Source organism: Excalfactoria chinensis, chromosome 1 (genome assembly GCF_039878825.1).
Source record: "Excalfactoria chinensis isolate bCotChi1 chromosome 1, bCotChi1.hap2, whole genome shotgun sequence".
Classification (NCBI taxonomy): Eukaryota; Metazoa; Chordata; class Aves; order Galliformes; family Phasianidae; genus Excalfactoria; species Excalfactoria chinensis.
In genome coordinates, this window is record NC_092825.1 from 87,597,198 (window position 1) to 87,614,846 (window position 17,649).

General features: G+C 46.8%; 1 protein-coding gene across 4 annotated transcripts in view; it reads left to right on the forward strand.

Moving 5' to 3' along the window:
- IGSF3 (immunoglobulin superfamily member 3) overlaps positions 1–17,649 on the forward strand; it is a 181,689-nt gene that overhangs the window by 13,405 nt on the left and 150,635 nt on the right. For all 4 annotated transcript variants that reach the window (XR_011902971.1, XM_072330664.1, XM_072330647.1 and 1 more), the window contains exon 2: positions 9,837–10,214. Coding sequence is in view for 3 of the 4 variants with exons in the window: in XM_072330664.1 (XP_072186765.1) it covers positions 9,837–10,214 (378 nt within the window). In the remaining variant the exon portion in view is untranslated. The remainder of the gene's footprint in view (positions 1–9,836; positions 10,215–17,649) is intronic.

The following is a 17,649-nucleotide window of genomic DNA, read 5'->3' on the forward strand; positions in this document are numbered from 1 at the left end:
TTGATGATAGCATCGTGTTATGAATGGGTGTAGGGGGAAGGACTGTGCCTTGCTCTCAAACTGAAAGCAGTAATAATGTAAATACTTCTGCTTCCCCCCACCCTCCACCCTACTTATTTTTTTAATTCCCAAATAACAGAAAGCACCTGTTCTCCCTTTTGAAATGGAAACCTTGGTAATTTGGTGACAACTGCTGGAAGTCTCCATAGCATGTCAAACTAATAAATTATAGTGTAAGGAGCTGAGGAGTTCTGACATCTTAATTAGCAGTAGGAGGCAGCGAGTAGCTGAAGAATCTCCCCTGATCTGTATCCGTCTTTCAGGGATGGTCTCTAACCAAATGACAGAAATTTCAAGAGGCAGCATCTTGGCACCCTGCTGGCAAATAGAGCACAAAGAGGAGCCCAGGAGAATTTAGGGGGAAGAAAAACAGAAACTGTCTGCTGCAGTGCAGCCGCATTTTGCATTCTTGTGATCCTTTGTGGTGGGGTGGGAAAATCTATTTAAAGAATTGAATGCTTTTAGGCAGTACGCTTGACTTTGGGATAACTTAATTTGCTGTTTACCTGAAAGCTGTTTCTGCTGAAGAAGAGGTACAAGGTGTCAGCATTGGCTTGCAAATTGGATATTCTCTCATGCTAATGGCGGTGGCTGAGGGGCACAAACATTTCTTCTTCACACCAGGAGGAAGCAGGAGAGATTGCTCTTGGCTGCATTTGTTGCTAGATATCACACTTCATAACTTCTTGCTGTGCTACCTCTACAGAACCATGTGCTGAAAAGGGAGTTTGGACCAAACAGAGCCTGTGCCAAAGGATCCAGCCAAAGTGCTGGAGGAGCAGTGTGCCACTGGGGACAGTGGGACAGATGGAGAGGGATGTGCATCAATAGAATTTGTCATCAGGGCTTCCAAGTTTTTTGTATCTAAGAGTTTATTGTTTAGTCTCCCTTCTTAATAAGGAAATGATTTGGGGATGGACAGCTGAAGGGACTGGATCACAGTGTGAAAAGGAGATGCTCTTGCCCTATCCCAGAATAAACATGCAAATAAAGCTCCTAGAGTGCTGAACTCCTAGATGTCATCCTTAGTGAAATTAGTGAAAACCTAGGGTCAGAACTAGGAGGGGATAGGAGCCAAGTAAGCAAATTCCATGAGCATGTAAAGGTGGGCCAAAACAGTGAAGTTTCTTTTGGAAGGCAAAAGGAGGATTTGGGATGGAACACATGCTTACTTCGTGTGAAGACAGCGAGAAGTTTTCTTTCCTTTGGGGGGGGGAAAGGGGGAAGGAATTCAAAGAAGATAAGGAACCAAGCTGTTTGTGGATCAGAAGCATTTTGGAAGACTTCCTCATGAAAGAGAGGAGATTCCTTTAAAGAAAGACTGGGTAGTAAAAAGCATTTCCTTCTGGCAAGGATGTTGTGAAGGTGAGAGTTGGGACTTGACTCTTTTCTCTCCTAGGAGAACATTTAAAGCACGTGGGATGTTATGAAGTGAATTACAGCAATAATAAGGGCATTCTGTTGTTGAATATCAGGAGGGATTGCAGAGCGTGCAGGAAAATGCAAAAAGTGACACTAAAATGTTATTGACTGTGAAACAAAACAAAGCTTCTTATTGTCTGAGCGACTGCACAGGGAATAGTGTTTGGCAATCCCAGAACTGACCCTGGCTATTGAACATGCAGGACCTGAAGATTAAAGAAGGATAATAAAAAGAAATTCAGAGGCTGCAGGGCATAATGAACTATGTCAGAAATTTCCTGCCTGGCTTTGTTGCTAGCCTTGTTGCTCTAACATATCATTTTCTTGCCCCCCTCTGGATAGGTTGGGAGCACAGACCATCTAAGAGTTCAGCAGCCTGAGATGTGTGTTGATGCTTTAGTGGTGACACGACAATACTGAATCTATTAGAGGTCTGAGAGTACTACAAGAGGCGCTGGAATAAATGGTGTGCCCTTACACATGTTTTGGGAGCCTGAAAGAACAGAAGAAGAAACACACCTATCAATCTTGGGAGACTTCTCTCTTTTTTTTGCGTGTGGGTCTACTCTTAATCTTATAGTGAGCACCTGTGGTTATGGCTTCAAAGCTCAGGCTGGGAAGGCAGTAATGAAACCACCGCTGCCTTTCTTTGTGAAATATGAAAGTAGGTGATACCTTGGATTTTCTGGTCAGGGCTCTGCAAGTGCTGCTGTGTCAGTACAGTAGTGCTTAGCCAGACCCTGAGCAAGTAGTGATAAAAGTCACCAGGACATGTATTCAGTGTGCGGGAGGAAAGAACACTTGGAAGGATAAAATTTGCACAGCTCCTTGTGTCTTAAGTAATGCGTGGGCAAATCAACACTTCCTGCCTGCATATTCCCAATATAAATATAATCTGCTAGAGAGCTTCTGCTTGCGTATTTTTCCCATCGTGATAAGGGTAATGATGGAACGGTATATGGAGAACATGCTGATCCAAGAGCTGGGGTAGTCCTGTTCTGACCTTGGAAGAATAGCTTGATTAAATAGGCTCAGCTCTTAGGGTGGAACCCATGCTGCAAAACATGCCTATAGTGCTACTTGAGTGCTTGGCCATCTTCTAGGATTAGTCAAAACTGACGTGTTCTTTGGGGAATAAAAGGATTTCAGAATACAAGGAAATCTTCTCAGCATGAAGACAGTTAAGCTATAGTAGGTCGTGGGTGTGCTGCAGAGATAGGAGACCTCAGCAGTTTAGTTGACCATTATGAATCCTTACCAATAGGACAGTCAGCTCAGTCTTTCACTCATACCTCATCCTGCAGTGTTATCTATCTTTTATATTTGGTACAGCTTGATTCACCAACTTCCTCAATGCCCATGTCAGGTTAGGCGGCTGAGCATCATGGGCTCGTTGAGCTCAGGAATCTATGTGCAGAGTGAGTGCCCTGCCATCCACCTTCATTTTTGCTGAAGTGAGATTTCACCTTTTTCTCTGATCACAAGTGGTTGGCTGGCTTCTGTATGCTTGGTTCTTTGACTTTTCAAGTGAAGCTACACTAGATTGAAAAACAATTTCAGAATTAGTGCTAAACTTACTTAGTCAAGTAAGTAAACTTACTTGACTTACTTAGTCAAAGAAGTGTAAGAGCAGGAGTGCATCTGTGCATCTCCCAGGGCAGGCTGATTTCTACCTGGGGTATTCCTGAAGAAGCTGAATGTTTCTTAGAAGAAGCTAAAACGTGAGAGACTTCGTGATCTCACAAAGCAATTTCTGTGCTGTGCTTTCCTGGCTGCCAGGAAGTCAGTACCTAGCCCTGTGTGCAACATGAATCTCTCCTGTTCACCCCTAAGTCTGTTGTTTCTTGTCTTCTCCACGTCCAATACTATGAATGATTTCCTTCTTTCTTTTCAGCACTTACAGAAATGTACAAGTGGTAGTAACAGAGATGGTATGGGGCTCAAGAACATGCCATTCTAAGACAGTGTTTAAAACTGGTGCATCTTAACATCTTTAATTGTAGGCACAGAGAAGGAGCAGTTAGAAGAGTGTGACATTCATATAATATGAGGTTTGCTTAAAAAATCCCAAGGGCAGATCACATTTAACACTGTGCAGCTGCAGCATACCAATTCTGTACTGTGGAAAGGAAGGAGTCATCTGTCAATAGAAGAACCAGATCTGAGAGGAACCAAAGGATGAAAAATGGCTCTGATCTTGGTGAGGGGCTCGGATGTTTGACTGGCTGCATAATTATAACAGAGGTACAAGACCTCTTTTGCAGTCAGAACTTGGAAAGCTAGTCACAGGCCAGAACAATCTGTGGTGATTAAAAGAAATGTCACCTCTTTCATATTTATTGAAAACATTTTTCTCTAAAGACAGTAAACATCTGCTGTGGAACTGAGTGGATGTGAAAGGGAGCAGCAAGCAGAGATGAGTGAAAGCAGTTGTGTTGGAAGAACAAAGGGCTTCGTTGGCTGCTCCTGTCTCGTTTCCCCGCGCTTTGATATTTCCCTACTGATTGTGATATTTCCATACCAATTACTGTATAAATTGTTCCTGGCTGACCTCTCCACTTAGCCATCCTTGGTTGGCTCAGCAGTGGGAGGAATTTGAACGAGGAATGATTAGCTTCTGGGGTGGGTTCAGGAGGGACAGTCCGAGTGGTGGGATGGTGGCAAGAGCGGAGGAGGCAGGATCAGGCCCCCTTGGTACCATGATTTAAACATCAAAACAAGAGGGTAGAGGGTAGCGATGGGGTTGTACTGTAGGTTGTTCCATCCAGTCCACTGGTACAGTGAAGCGTCCCAGCATGAGAAGAAACACATCAAGCAAAATACTGTGTTTTCCCAGAATGAGGCTTCTCGGTTATAATGGTGTTGGGGGGAGGAGGGAATAGAGGGGTATGCTGCATGTTTTCTTCTGATAGCATTGTTTTTTCCATCTGGCAGCAGGTTGCTGCGTGCAGAGATTCTCCCTGCTGTGACTCATTTATGCAAAAATTAAGCTCGAACCTAATTTTTATTTGTGCACGTTAACAGGAGACTTCACAGAATAGCAGGTGTGCCTTGCTAGAAGATTGGCCCTGTTTTGGTGTTGCCTGTTGTAGTGGGGTCACCCGTAGAGATTACATTAGTCTTCAGTCGATGAAAATTAAGATGGCCACTTGGGGAAGTGCTGTCAATGGCCACACAACTGTGAGCTTGGAAAAGCCTTTGTGAAAGGAAACAGGGTTCTGTGGATGTCTGATTATTCCATTGGTTCTGCAGCAGAGCTGAGCCAGGTTGCTGCAGAGCACGGTGCTCCTGTTCTGGGGTGGGAAATTGCAGCGTGGAGGAGGAATGGGTTACAGGGGTGCACGGTTTGCATGGCTGCAACCAACAGTGTGCTGTGAGGGTGGCCAACATACAGGCTGCTGCAGCTCGAGGATGCTTCTATCTGCCCTACTGTTTGCCATGGTGCTTTGCCCATGATGCTGGCATGGCATCTCCCATGGTGCTGTGGTCAGTGCCATGCATGGTACGCTTGGCACCTGCTCGTGGATGCTGCGTGCCTGGTGCCTCACTCGGGCTAGGAAATAAGTGTTTTTAGCAGGACTGCTCTTCAGCACTTGTGCATGAATTGTCTTCATTACTGGAAACATCCTGCCAGCTCCTGTGGTCTCATGCAGATGTTCCCTTGTCATAGCTATGCAAGGTTTATGTGCGCTCCCCTTCCCTGCCCTACACACAGGTGACGCTTCCTGCTTTAGTACGTAGGATGTCTGGGGGGAACCAGTTCAGTTTGCCGTGTTCAGAACTGAGTTGGCTGCGCTGTTAGAGAAAAAGCTGTAACAGTGCCTTTTTTTTTGTTAAGCTCCTGTTGTAGCACAGCCTGCAGACCAGATGTGGCTGCATGGCTGAAGGGTATCGCCTGCAATTACACAGATGATAAAGGTGCATGAGGATGGTTCTAATATGGAGTTGTAGCTCATCTTGGGAGCCTCCTGAACCTGATAGGTTCTACTACCTACCTGGTATTCCTCTTTCAAATAACTCCCATCCCAGTAAGAACCTGTGCATCTTTTCCCATTCATAGTATTCTTTGACATGGAAGTCGCCAGTTCAGCTGTGTGCAGTTGCAAGAACTGCCTCCTTTGTTGTGAAACTGGACCTGATCGATCTTGATTGACGGCCCTTTGTTTTTTAAACAGGAAGAGATGATAAGTGGTCACTTCTCGACCATCCTCTCCATGACACATGCAGTAGTACAGACCTCTGTCAGATCTTCTTGGAGGTTATCATTTTCCAAGGCCTTAACTGGCCTGCGATTTCTTACATAGAGGCCGTTCTCTACTGTTTATTGTCCTTGTTGCTCTCTTCTGAAACTCTTCATGTAAAACCCATAAATTGGACAAACAATAGGAACAACAAAAGAAGACACAGATGCACTCTGTGTATTTGTGCAGGCAGCAATGAGAGAAGGAAGAGGGATCTCTTTGGAAATGTTTACTGTCTGCTAACTGTAGTCAATGGCACAAAGTAATTTTTTAAGGAGAATTTAGGATTATTAGCATGCAGTTCAATTATTGACAAATACTGCTTTAGAGCCTCCAAGAGAAGGAAAACTGCTGCAAAGCTGCGGGAGTAGAAAAGATCCCTCAAGCTGTGTAATCCATTTGGTGTTCAGAGCTGTCAGCCTTGCATTTCTGGAAGATATGGAAAATATGAAGATTTTTTTAATTGCTCTCTTGTGAATAGAAGTCCGGGATAATGCTCCTGAGTTGCTCTTTTAAAGTTATGCTTGCAGTGACTATTGCTTTCTAAGATACCTTGATGCATCTTGCTATGGTGTGGTGCAGATGTGACCCACACTTTCAGCATTGGGGGGAGTGTTTGTGCAGGAAGATTCTGATGCATCATTGTAGATGTGGCACTGAAGGATATGGCTTAGTGAGCATGGTGGTGGTTGGACTAGATGACCTTAGTGGTCTTTTCCAACCTTCATGAATCTGTGATCCTTGCCTAATTTTTATTGGTATGTTGATATGGTAGAGTTTCTGTCCTCACATCGTAGCAACTTACCCTTTGTGATAAGCCATGTGTCAGTGTTACCAGATACAAGTTTGCACACCTGTTTGTGTAAAACAAAACTGATAAGGTCCACCTCCTTTCCAAAGAATAAGTGTTTGGCCCTTTCTGAAAGGTGGCGTCATCGTAGTGTTCCAGATCATGCACCTGATAGGACCCCTTCTGCCTGAACACTGGAGCTCTGTGTGTCTGTGTGGAAAAGCTAACTGGCTGTAGCCAGTTGACATTAGTAGGAGGGTGCTGATTCTGAGAAGACTGAATTATAGCTCTTCTGGGTGAAATGCGTAGCTGACAGGGATATTCAACGCTCCTTTCTGGCCTGTTGATTGAGCAGAGAGGCACTGAAGTCTTGGCTTTGAGACATTACATTTCTCCCCTGCCATACTGCTGAGAAGCTATCCCTCTTGGATTGCCTTTCCAAGCTGCTCAGCATGCAACTGCAGCCTGTGGAGCCTGCTGAGTGCATGGGAGGTGCTGGGAATGAGCATCTGCCCATCCCCTTGCAGTGTGATGCAGAGCTTTATTACTGTGTCACATGAGACCTTCTCTCCCCATGTACCTTCCTTTCTCCAATGTGGGGCCTGGGGGAGAGGAATGCCAGCATAAGTGTGAGGGGCTGCCTGGCTGTTGCTTGACTTGCTCTTAGCTCAAAAGGCCCGTGAGTCAGCCCTTATCTGGAAGGGATAAGGATCAGGGAGTGCTTTCTCTAAAGCATGCAGTATTTGCTGACTTCTTTTGGGGGGAGGAGGGGTGGGGAAGCAGACGCATGAACATATCACTTCTTATTAATTTTAAAGTTGTTCTTGGCTCGCTACCACTCCCGTATCAGCCCTTGCATTGTCAGTAAATTATATTGGATTTGCAATTAAAAGCCAGCTGTGCCAGTGAAGTACCAGCCAAATGCCAACCTTAATTGTCTCCTAGGCTTCCAAGGAGAGGTGTGGAGCGCAGAGCTCTTCCTTCAGTGAGCTCTTCTCTTGCTTCAAGAGGACAAGATGAGAGTTTAAAATGGGATCTTCGGCATCTTATTTTTGCTAATCAAAACGCTTGCTCACTAAGAAATGCTATTTGATACTGTGCGTGCCTGAATACAGCAATTCCCAGAGCTTGAAAACTGCCAAGCATACTTCACCACACAAGTAGTTAACTATTTGGGGAGAGCCCTTATCGTGGTGGATGCTTGTCTCAAGCTGATTGTTTTTCTCCTTCCCTTTCTCAGTTACATTATTTGTTTGAGAAGTGCTTTCTGCCAGTTCCCAAAAGCCACTGGCAAGGGAAGGAAGAAGGCCACCCTACTGCTGGCCGTGTAGCTCATAGGATCCTGTCTGCACACACTGGGACATGGAGATCCATACTGTGTGTGCCTGCGGTTGTTGTTTTGCCCGTGAGAGAGATTAGGTCCCTGATGGAACATTGTTTTGCAGTGGGTTGGTTGGAGAAGACCTCAAAGTGTTCCTAGATAAAGTCAACTGTACAACAGTCATCTGCTTAGAAACTAAGAAATAACCAAATGAGAGTTGGTTTTGCAACTGTTAGTTCCTGCTGCTGCATGTTTGCATGGTGGTGCAATTTTAATTGTTCTTGCAAGCAGGGTGTCTGAATGCTACAGTAAGGCTAAGATGTGCCTACCAAATGTGTATTCCAAGCTACCTTTGTATGCAATAAAGATCTTGCCCTTCCTGCTTTAAAAACAGTCCTTCACTTCAAAGGCAGCAGTGTTTGCTTTGTCTTTTGGCTTTTGCAGGGAGAGAGGAGGGTCTCGTTGCACCATAGATGTTAGTTTTCTCTAGTGGCATCTGTCCTTGGGTTGAAGAGATTGGATGGAGAGCCAAGTGGGGAGTGCTTGCCTCTGCAGTTCCTCTCGCTGTTGGTTCAAATGCGCTAGATTTCCCCATACATCCATCTCTTGAAATCGCATTATTTCATAAAGAGTAAAAAGAAACGTAATTTGAAGCAGCAGTTAGCCGAGCGCAAGTTAATAGTTTGAATTGCACTCCATCTGTTCAGCTGCATGGCTTGATGGACGTGCTGAACCCATTTTTCACCATTTGCTTTAAGCTGGTAAGAACCATCTCTCCTGGCTCCCATCCAAGGTGTCTGTCATGAAAAACTTTGTCTGGACACCGATGGCCAGAGGGCGAGATGGAGCTGGTAAAATCCTCTCATGCTTTTGCTTGCAAGTTGCAAGTTTTTGAAGGATGAAACTCTTCTCTGGTCTTGAACGTTGTTGTCAAAAATTAGAGGGGAAACAAAAACATCACCATGTGTGCGCACAAACATGGGGAGGATGAAATTTGCAAACGTGATTACGCAGGACCTGCTTTAAATCGGCTTATTGCTGTTTTATGATGGCAAGCAAGCAGTCACAGAAGCCAGGGTGATTGGCCTCACCATGTGCACATGCTGCTGGTAACTCAATAACCGATGAACACCCACCGTGGTCTCCAGACCTCCAGCTTTTGATGTAGCAACAAACAAGATAGATTGCTGTAATTTATCTGGCCCCTGGAGGGCTGTGCTGGTAATGTGCCATGAGCCCAAGGGCCAGCCATCCATAATCTGTGTAAAAATATAGCAAATTGCTGCCCTGTCTTTGTTCAGAGCTGTATGACTTTGCATGTGTACAGCATGCAATACCGGGTCTTGATTTCCAGCAGCCAGGGGTGGTGAGCCTTAGAATGTAATGTGCCCCCTCCCTCTATTAACTTTAATTGTTTTTGTTGTGTACCAAATATACTCCTTTTGAATAGACTTGGAATGGCACAGCTAGGAGTGTGGTGTATCCTGGTGCACCTTCACGAGTGTGTGACTGAGAGGCTGGAGAATGTAGATGAGCTGGATGTGAGGGGAAAACAATGGGATTTTGTACCAGCTGGAGCAACTGCAAGGCTTACTGAGGGAGGAGGGGGCTTGTGGCCTGAAACCCAAGGAGGGTCAGAGCACGGTGAAACAAAAACAGTGGCTGTGTGGTGGAGGGGGCAGAGCGGTGCTGAGAATGTGCAGCCTTGCTCAGAGCAGAGTCCCCCCACAGAGCCCATTGCTACAGCACCACAATTGAGCTGCTGCCTTCTTGCTGAGCTATCAGCTGAGCCTCTACACACATCTCTGTTGTGTCCCACCAGCTGGCCGGTATCGCTTCACTGATGCCAAGCGAGTGCCTTGCCCAGCCTCAATGGCACTGTGTGGGGTATGGAAATCTGCTGGTGGGGCTTCCACCAACTGTGGCCATGATGTGTTTGGGGGGAGACACATGGGCAGCCTGCTGGGAAGTAATGCTGCTTTGCTCTGCTCTCTTCCCACAGGCATGGCATTCGCTCAGCGGCACGTGGCAGTGCAGGAGGGACCCCTGTACCGCACAGAGGGCTCACACATCACACTGTGGTGCAAGGTGAGCGGCTACCAGGGCCCATCAGAGCAGACCTTCCAGTGGTCCATCTACCTGCCTTCAGCCTCGGAACGGGAGGTGCAGATCGTCAGCACCGCCGACCCCTCCTTCCCCTACGCCATCTACACCCAGCGGGTGCGCGCCCAAGAGATCTATGTGGAGCGGGTGCAGGGGGATGCGGTGCTGCTGCACATCACGGAGCTGCAGGACCGAGATGCTGGGGAGTACGAGTGCCACACGCCCAACACTGATGAGAGGTACTTTGGGAGCTACAGTGCCAAGACAAACCTGACAGGTGAGTCTCAAAGGGCGGCTTGCTCTGTGGGGTTGGCTGGTTTCCCATTTTCTTACTGGTATTGTCAAGGTGATGGCCAAGCTACCAGGGATGACGTGCTGTTCTGTACACAGTGGCACGAGGATGTGTATGGGTCTCAAGCCTGTACAGATGCAGGCAGGTTTCCCACTGCAGATAGGGAGATGTGCTCATCAGTAGGTTTGTGGCACAGTCTGCTGTCCCATAGCCCAACAGCCACTACTTCACATCCCAGCACTTAAGAGAGAATGAGTTCTCAGACTCTGAACATTACCGTTTGGTGTTTTCCCAGGTCAGGGGATGGGACTTGAACCTACAGGATACTGATGATGATAGGGAATCAGCAGGGTGGAGAAGTAAAGAAAATGATCCAACTGTAAGCCCTAAGGAGTGCAGTGGGGAGGGGATGTGGGTGAGCATAGCCAATGTGTCTGACACTGTCTTTGTGTCCTTAGTGCTCAGGAACTGGTGCCTTTCAAGTCTTACTTGTTGCTCAGCAGCTTCCTTGGTGACCAGCCCCGGGCTTTCTGGGTGAGATGGTTGTGCTCTGTCCCACTGCTGCTGCTGGTACACAGGGCACATGGAACTTGGGTCCGAGCACCAAAGGCATCCGTGGATGCCATGCTTTGAGGACACCAGCTTCAGGGCTTACATGTGTCAGGGGTAGTCAAGGAAATTGATCTAAAGTAACTTCTAGTGGATTAGTTAAATCACATTATGCCCATTTGTGGATGCTCACGCTCAGAACGTGCGGACCTAATTTGCTTTAGCTTAATTCATTTCCAGAAATCCACTTCAGAAGTAACTTTGGGTCACTTGCATTTTGAGTGTGTATTTATGTAGGTGTTTGCTGGGTTTTAATGAAACTCTGACAGAATCTGAATTCTTGTGTGCCCTTGTGTGATGCCTTGTGAAGGGCAGGCCCTCACAGAGGGTAGGGTAATAGGAACACCTCCAGCCTGTGCTGCTACCCTCAGCCTTTCTCCCACTGGCACCTTTTGCAGCTCAGCTGTAGGTACAGCTATGTCTCCACTGTGCTCCAGGACCATGCATGCCACCCTGTCCCTTATAAAGAAACAGTTTGCTGGTGCAGCACACCTGAAAGCAGTGCTGGGAGCCATTGTGAGGTGCCCCTGAAGCTCTGTTTGCTGACAGTGAGTCTATGTGAGAGGGCCTGCACACAAGGGTCAGCAGCTACAGGTGGTGGCTTTTCAAGCTGGCATCATTGCTACGGGCTCTAGTCAAGAAGAGCTACGTGGATGCTACATATGAGAGTTATTGTTCTCATTTTCTCAGAAACAGAACCAAACCTTTTTTTCTTTCTTTCATCCAGTTATGAATTTTTAATTGACTCATTAGATTGAGTGGCTCTTTTTTGGCAGCAAAAAAGCCTGGAGGGAGATAGGTTTGTTAGCATCTCTATTCTCTCTGTTTATGTGTGAAATGGATGGTTTTAGGCTCGCTGCACTGGGATCTTTGAGTTGGTTTGCCCTGTGGCTTGAAGGAAGAGCTGAGGGAAGAGTCTTCCCCCTTTTCACCAAGGCATACAGCCCTGTGATGGGGGAGCTTGCTGGGGCTGGATGAGACAGCAGTACAGGCTCACACATGGTCTACTTTCAGTACTAGCACTTCTCTGCTTGCAGCAGTGGCTGGAATGTGTCTTTGCTCCTGCCTTCTGAGCAGTATCAGGGCTTCTGAAATTGCTGAAAAACAGAACTGGTAGCTGGTTGGGTTTCAAAATACAGCTCAGTGCACCTTATGGACAACAAAAATGGCTGGTTGTCCTCCCTCTTTTGGTGTCTCATCATGAGGTTCCTTTATTCATTGGAGAAATTGGCTACAATCTAGTGCTGCTTTTCTGATGTGACATCAGAAGAGGGTAGGTGTGGCACTGAGGGACACGGTGCAGCAGGCATGGTGGTGATGGATTGATGGCTGGACTAGAGGATCTTAGTGGCCTTTTCCAGCCTTTAATGATTCTTTGATGGCCTGGAGCAAACAGTTCTCCCCAGGCACTTTTAGGGACTGCAATCTCCACTGATCTGAATTTAGGCATGCATCACAAACACTGATCTCACCTAAGCTGGGAATCAAGCCAGTAATGTGGTTCAAGGGCCTTGTGCTGTAGGGGAATGTATACCAAGGCTTAATGTTTTTAATCAGCCTTCAGTTCACTTCAGTTGCTTCAAAAACGAGTCTCTCTGTATAACTTGTTGCCTCTCTTCTCCTTCTGAACAGCATTGTTGGGAAGAAGAGGTTATGCGCAGGCTGAGAGATGTCCTACATTCTTCCTCCCATCACATCTTAGATGAATTACAGGGGCCGAGTGAGGCAGCAAAACCAACCAAACAAAACCAAACAAATAGGTGCAACTCTGCAGGATGTTGTGGAACCGTGTCCTTGTGATTGATTTATGAGAAAGGATTAAGCCCATGTACAAAGTCTGCAGTTCCATTGTTTGCCTTCTGAGTAGAGCTGATAGAGTTCAGTTCTCCAAGGCCAATATGAAATTGCTGAAGCTATTTGTGGGGGGTGGGGAAGGTGGTTTTTCTTTTTACAGAAGTGTTGTCCTGCTCATCTATGCCATGTATATTGCCTAAGCTAGGTGCTGGGGCAGTGTCTGCAGTCGGAGAACAGAGAGACAAACGTGGAGGGCAGCCTATCTTTGTTTAGGTTATGGTATCTTGACTGAAGAGAGAGCCTTAACTTGGCATTTAGTGTCGAGTTCTTCCCACAGTGGCTGATGAGGTGTTTCTGTGCAGTAATTTGGGTGAAGCAGCAGGAGTGCCGTGCAGTCTTGAGATTCTGGCCCGTGCTTCTCATCTTATGTTGATGGGTAAATAAACTTGTGTGTTGCTGAGGGGTGGAAGTGAGCACATGGCAGTTACTTCAGAGTGCGTGAGTCACTGCAAATTTGTACTCCACTCTGTATCTGCAGTGGGTTGTTTGTGTGCCTGTACGCTGACTTAGATATCAGCCAAGAGGCCCAGGTCTAACCTCTTCAGAAGTTTCAGACTTTTATCTTAGTGGTTGTTTTTTTTTCATCTGTGTTCCAAAAAACGTTGAGCTCTTCTTCAGAAAGTAACTGATTTGAGGGAGGAAATCAAGCTTTGAGGTTTTCCTTTAACAGGTAGCGACAGGGCTGGAGAAAGCCTTTCAAAGCACTTGAAGAGGTGGCAGCTCTTGAACTCTGTATTTTCAGGGAAGCAGCTGTGCAGCATCAATCCTTAATAAGTTAAAGCAAGAAAAAAAAGGGTTCAGGACAGGGAGATGCATAGCAACCTCCAAGGTACTGCGGAACAAGGAAGAGTAATTGGGGCAGACTTGAGAGCCAAGTAGCACTTGGTCTCAGCTGCAAGCAGGAGCTGGCTGGTGTCTCCAGGGATGGTCACCGGCCTTCCTGTCCTCCAATGGCAGAGAGGATTAGCTGGGAACCTGAGAGGCTTTCACAGAATTCCAGCATGGTTGGTGTGGGAAAGCATCTCTAGAGGCCACCTGCTCCAGCCCCTGCTCAAGCAGGGGTCACCCAGAGCAGGCTGTCCAGGTCTATTCAGTCTGCTTTGGAAGATCACAAGGAGGGAGACCCCATGACCTATGTAGGCAACCTGTGCCAGAGCTCTGTCACCTGCATGGTGCAGTGCTTCCTGATGTTCAGTTGGCACCTCCTGTGTCCAAGTTTGGGCCTATTGCCTCTTGTCTTGGCATTCAGCATCACAAGCTTTGGTGATGCTGGAGGTAGAAGGAAGATTTTTACAGGCCAGACACTCACTGTTGGAAAAGAAGGAGCCAAGTGCATCTCAGACAGGCTTTTGAGAGAAGAGGGTTGTTCTCTTTGGTTAAACTTGCAACCAAAGGTCTTGAGAACTTGTCCCCTTCAGCTCTCCACAGACGTAAGAGGCAAAAAGAATGAAGTGAACTTTTATTGCCTGTAACAGCTGCTGCTGCTTGTTGCCAGCAGCTTCTCTTCTTTGTCAAGTGCTGCCATACGTGATCTGTCTGTGTGCAGAGCTGAGGCAGAATGCCTTCACCGAGCTTTGCTGTGCTGCAGAGAGCAGCAGCTGCCTTGGTGGCCCGGGGTCACTCACCATGAGAGCAGACACCTCTGCTCACACGGGTCTCATGGACTTTGCTGGCTGTGCACAATTCCAGTTGTTAACTGGGCTGAAGGTGTCTTCCCCGAAGGGAGGTGTCAAAGTGAAAGACAGCAGTCCTGTGGACAAGGATCTACTGGTTTGAGTAGGTGCTTTTTTCTATGCTGCTTTTTCTTATTTCTCTCCCTGAGGGGCAGGGGAAAGTGTCATACATGCCATCATGTTGCATCTTGGGGAAGACAGAGACCAGACCCTTACCAGCTGTGCATAGTGCAAGAATGAGCCAGGAGATAAAAATCGAAACAAGATGCTCAGGCTGCCCTGAGAGGTGGCCCACCATCACCTCTGTAGGAGTTTTCAGCACCTGACAAGGATCAAGTGAGCAACTGGGTCTGACTTTATAGCTGACACTGCTTGGGCAGGAGGTTGGACTGCAGACCTTGAAGGTCCCTTCCACGCTGCATTGTGCTATGGTGCATCACTTGGCTGTGGGGCAGTAGAAAACAGTGTTAGGCACCAGAGGGTATGGGAGAGTACAGGGTTTTTTCTGGCCTATTTCTTGTATTTCTTATGTTTCTTATTTCTTTTGAGAGTTTGCAGGAGTTTTTCTTTGTTGCTTTAATTTGTACGAAGGTGAAATCTGGAGATCCTAGTCTCAGACTCTGGGAAATCTGAGGCCATCTTTGCTACCTCTGTGAAGCACGTGTATGTTTTATTTGGCCGAGCAGTCAATTAACCAACGTAAGTTCTAGGGTTGGTTGTTGTTGAAATTCCTGCTCTGTGAGTTATATTCATCTTTGCTTGTTGGGGCTGTGCTTGTTGCACTAATTAGTTCCCCAGAGGAGTAAAATGTCCTTCGCTTTCAAATTCCCCTTAAGCTGGCATAGAAAAAAAATTAAAAACAAATTCAAATACCTTCTCCTAGGTGGTCCTCTGCAGCCAGACACAGGGTATTTTGTTCTTACCGTCCTCCTTCCCATGGCTACATTTCCCTGTAGTAGTCTCAGAAAAAGGAAAAAAATAAATGAAAAAGCATTTGATGTACACTGCTCTGCTTTTTCTTTCTATTCTTGTGTATGGAGAAGGAGTTCTTGATAACAAGAGAGGGAGGAGCATGGGTAAACATATTTACCTTCCTATGGACACAGCCTGGGCAATGGCAGCAGCAACGCACAGCACCCAGTTTCTGGAGCAGTGTGGGACTGGGAGGCTTTGGCCATCGGGTCCTGCCTTGCACCATGCCGCCAGCTTGCATCCTCTCCCAGGGCGCATCCCTCTCTATCTCCCTCCCTGCTTTCCAGCTGGTGAAATTAGGGATAATAGCGTACAAGCCGTACAAGCCTTTCACAAAGTCTAAGCTAAATAATTGTAAAGTGCTTTGAGCTCCTCAGATAACGGGAGTTAGGAACAAAGGCTTATATTTCTGCTTTGCCTGGTAATGATCCTGAACGGGATTCATTTCCAGCCCTGCATCCTAGAAACAGTGCTGTTCCAGCTCTGTGCTGGCTTTGCCCTGGGGAAGCGGTGCAGATAGTAGGAGCTGCCAGGCTGGGGCACCCGGCCCTGCCAGCTGTGACCCTGCTGCAGGAGGAAGGCACTAAGACCCGCTCACAGAGCCAGTCTCTCTCTCCCTCCCTCCCTCCCTCCCTCTCCTTTTTTTTATTTTTAATCTTGGCTTTAGCTGTAGACAATCTGGCAATGAATTGCATGGGCTGGTTCTTCCATGTGCTTTTTACAATACCTTTTTGTGGGTACTATTCAGGTTGTAGCTGAAAGCTTCTAACAGAAATCTCTCCAAGCATCCTCGTGTTGCTGGAGAAGGCTCACTTGTTATTGTGTTGCATCTTTATCTTGTCCTCTGTGTTATTTTTTCCTGCTAAATGCTTCCAATTACTCCTGTTTTGTTGCAGTGTGCAGTCTCCTTTCACATTGGAATTGCTTGCCCGAGTTTTATTTTTTTTTTGTTATCGTATTACGTATCTCTGCTTCTATGTGTGCAGGCAAAATAGAACAAATTTTAGCTAGATTATACCTGAACAAATGCATAACCCATTGTATCTACTCTCTCCCTTCTTTGTGTTGTTGTGTTTTTCCCCTTCCTCATCATCCTGCTCCATTCCTCACAGCTGCAGGCAGCCCAGTTGCAGGGCACCTTTGGGCTTTCAGCTGTGGAATGAATCCTTGCTTGTTTCTCACACACCTACCCCTTCGTGGGAAACCTGGCATGAGACACATTGAGGTCATATCACCATGTTCCATATGTTTGGCCTACACTGACCCGTTTCAGGTAGGGGTACTTAAAATTGAGCTGGCACATGGAACAGGTTTGAGGTGGAAAATGAGGTGGAAATGAGTGCTATTTTTTTCTGTGTGTCTATATGCGTGTGCATAGGCACTGTAGGAAAGAAATGTATTTTAAAATGCATTTCTAAAAATGGAAATGAATACAGTCTTGGGCGACTGCACAGCGCTCTGCTCTCGGCTCTAGCCTTTAGGCCTTTAAAATGGGCCCTCTCCCTCCTAGACTTATGATGCCTTTTACCTGTCATAAAGGAAAGTGTAAAAGCCCAAATGCAAACGTGCCTTCAACTGGTGAAGAATCACAGCATTTGGCTTGAGTAGGTTTCTGTGTGGTGTTGAACTTGAATAGTAAAGTGGGACCATGTTTTTGGAAAGGAGAAGAGTTGGCAACAGCCTGGCTCTAGGAGGCTCAGGGCTGCAACCTCCAGCCTGGTCTCTTGGTGGTTTGGGGTACACTTGGCTCTGCTCAGCATCACCCAATGGGACCAGAGAGGTCACCTGGGTGCCAGTGCAAGGTTTGCCATCCTCTGCTGCTAGAGCTGTGCTCAACGGCCTTTGTGCCTGTATCACTTATCCTGCCAGCTCTTCCCCCGTCTGCTTTGCCAGTTCCCAGTAGAACGAGGTATTTGGTAGTCCTAAATGTCCTATTTATAAATAGCATATCTTTCAGTCTGTTGCTTTGAGAAGAGCAATGGGAGATGTACAGGCTGCTTACCTAGATGCCATCATGTCTGGGTGCTTGGTGTCAATAAGAGGTAAAGAATGCAAAGGTTTCTAAGGTGAGATAAAAAAAATCTTTAGGCTGGGTATCTGGGTTGTCCTGGTCTTTTTCCCCAAATGGAGGCCACTGGAGGCTCTCGTTCTTCCCTAGCTGAACCAGCTGCCTGGATGAGGGTGGCCGTGGGGCACAGTCTTTGTCATGCATTCCTGTGTGTGACAGGTAGCGGGCAGCCTGGTGGCATTGCCCCAGGGACCACAGCATGCGTGCCAGTGTACCCCACTGGCATTTCTGGCAGCTCTGCCAG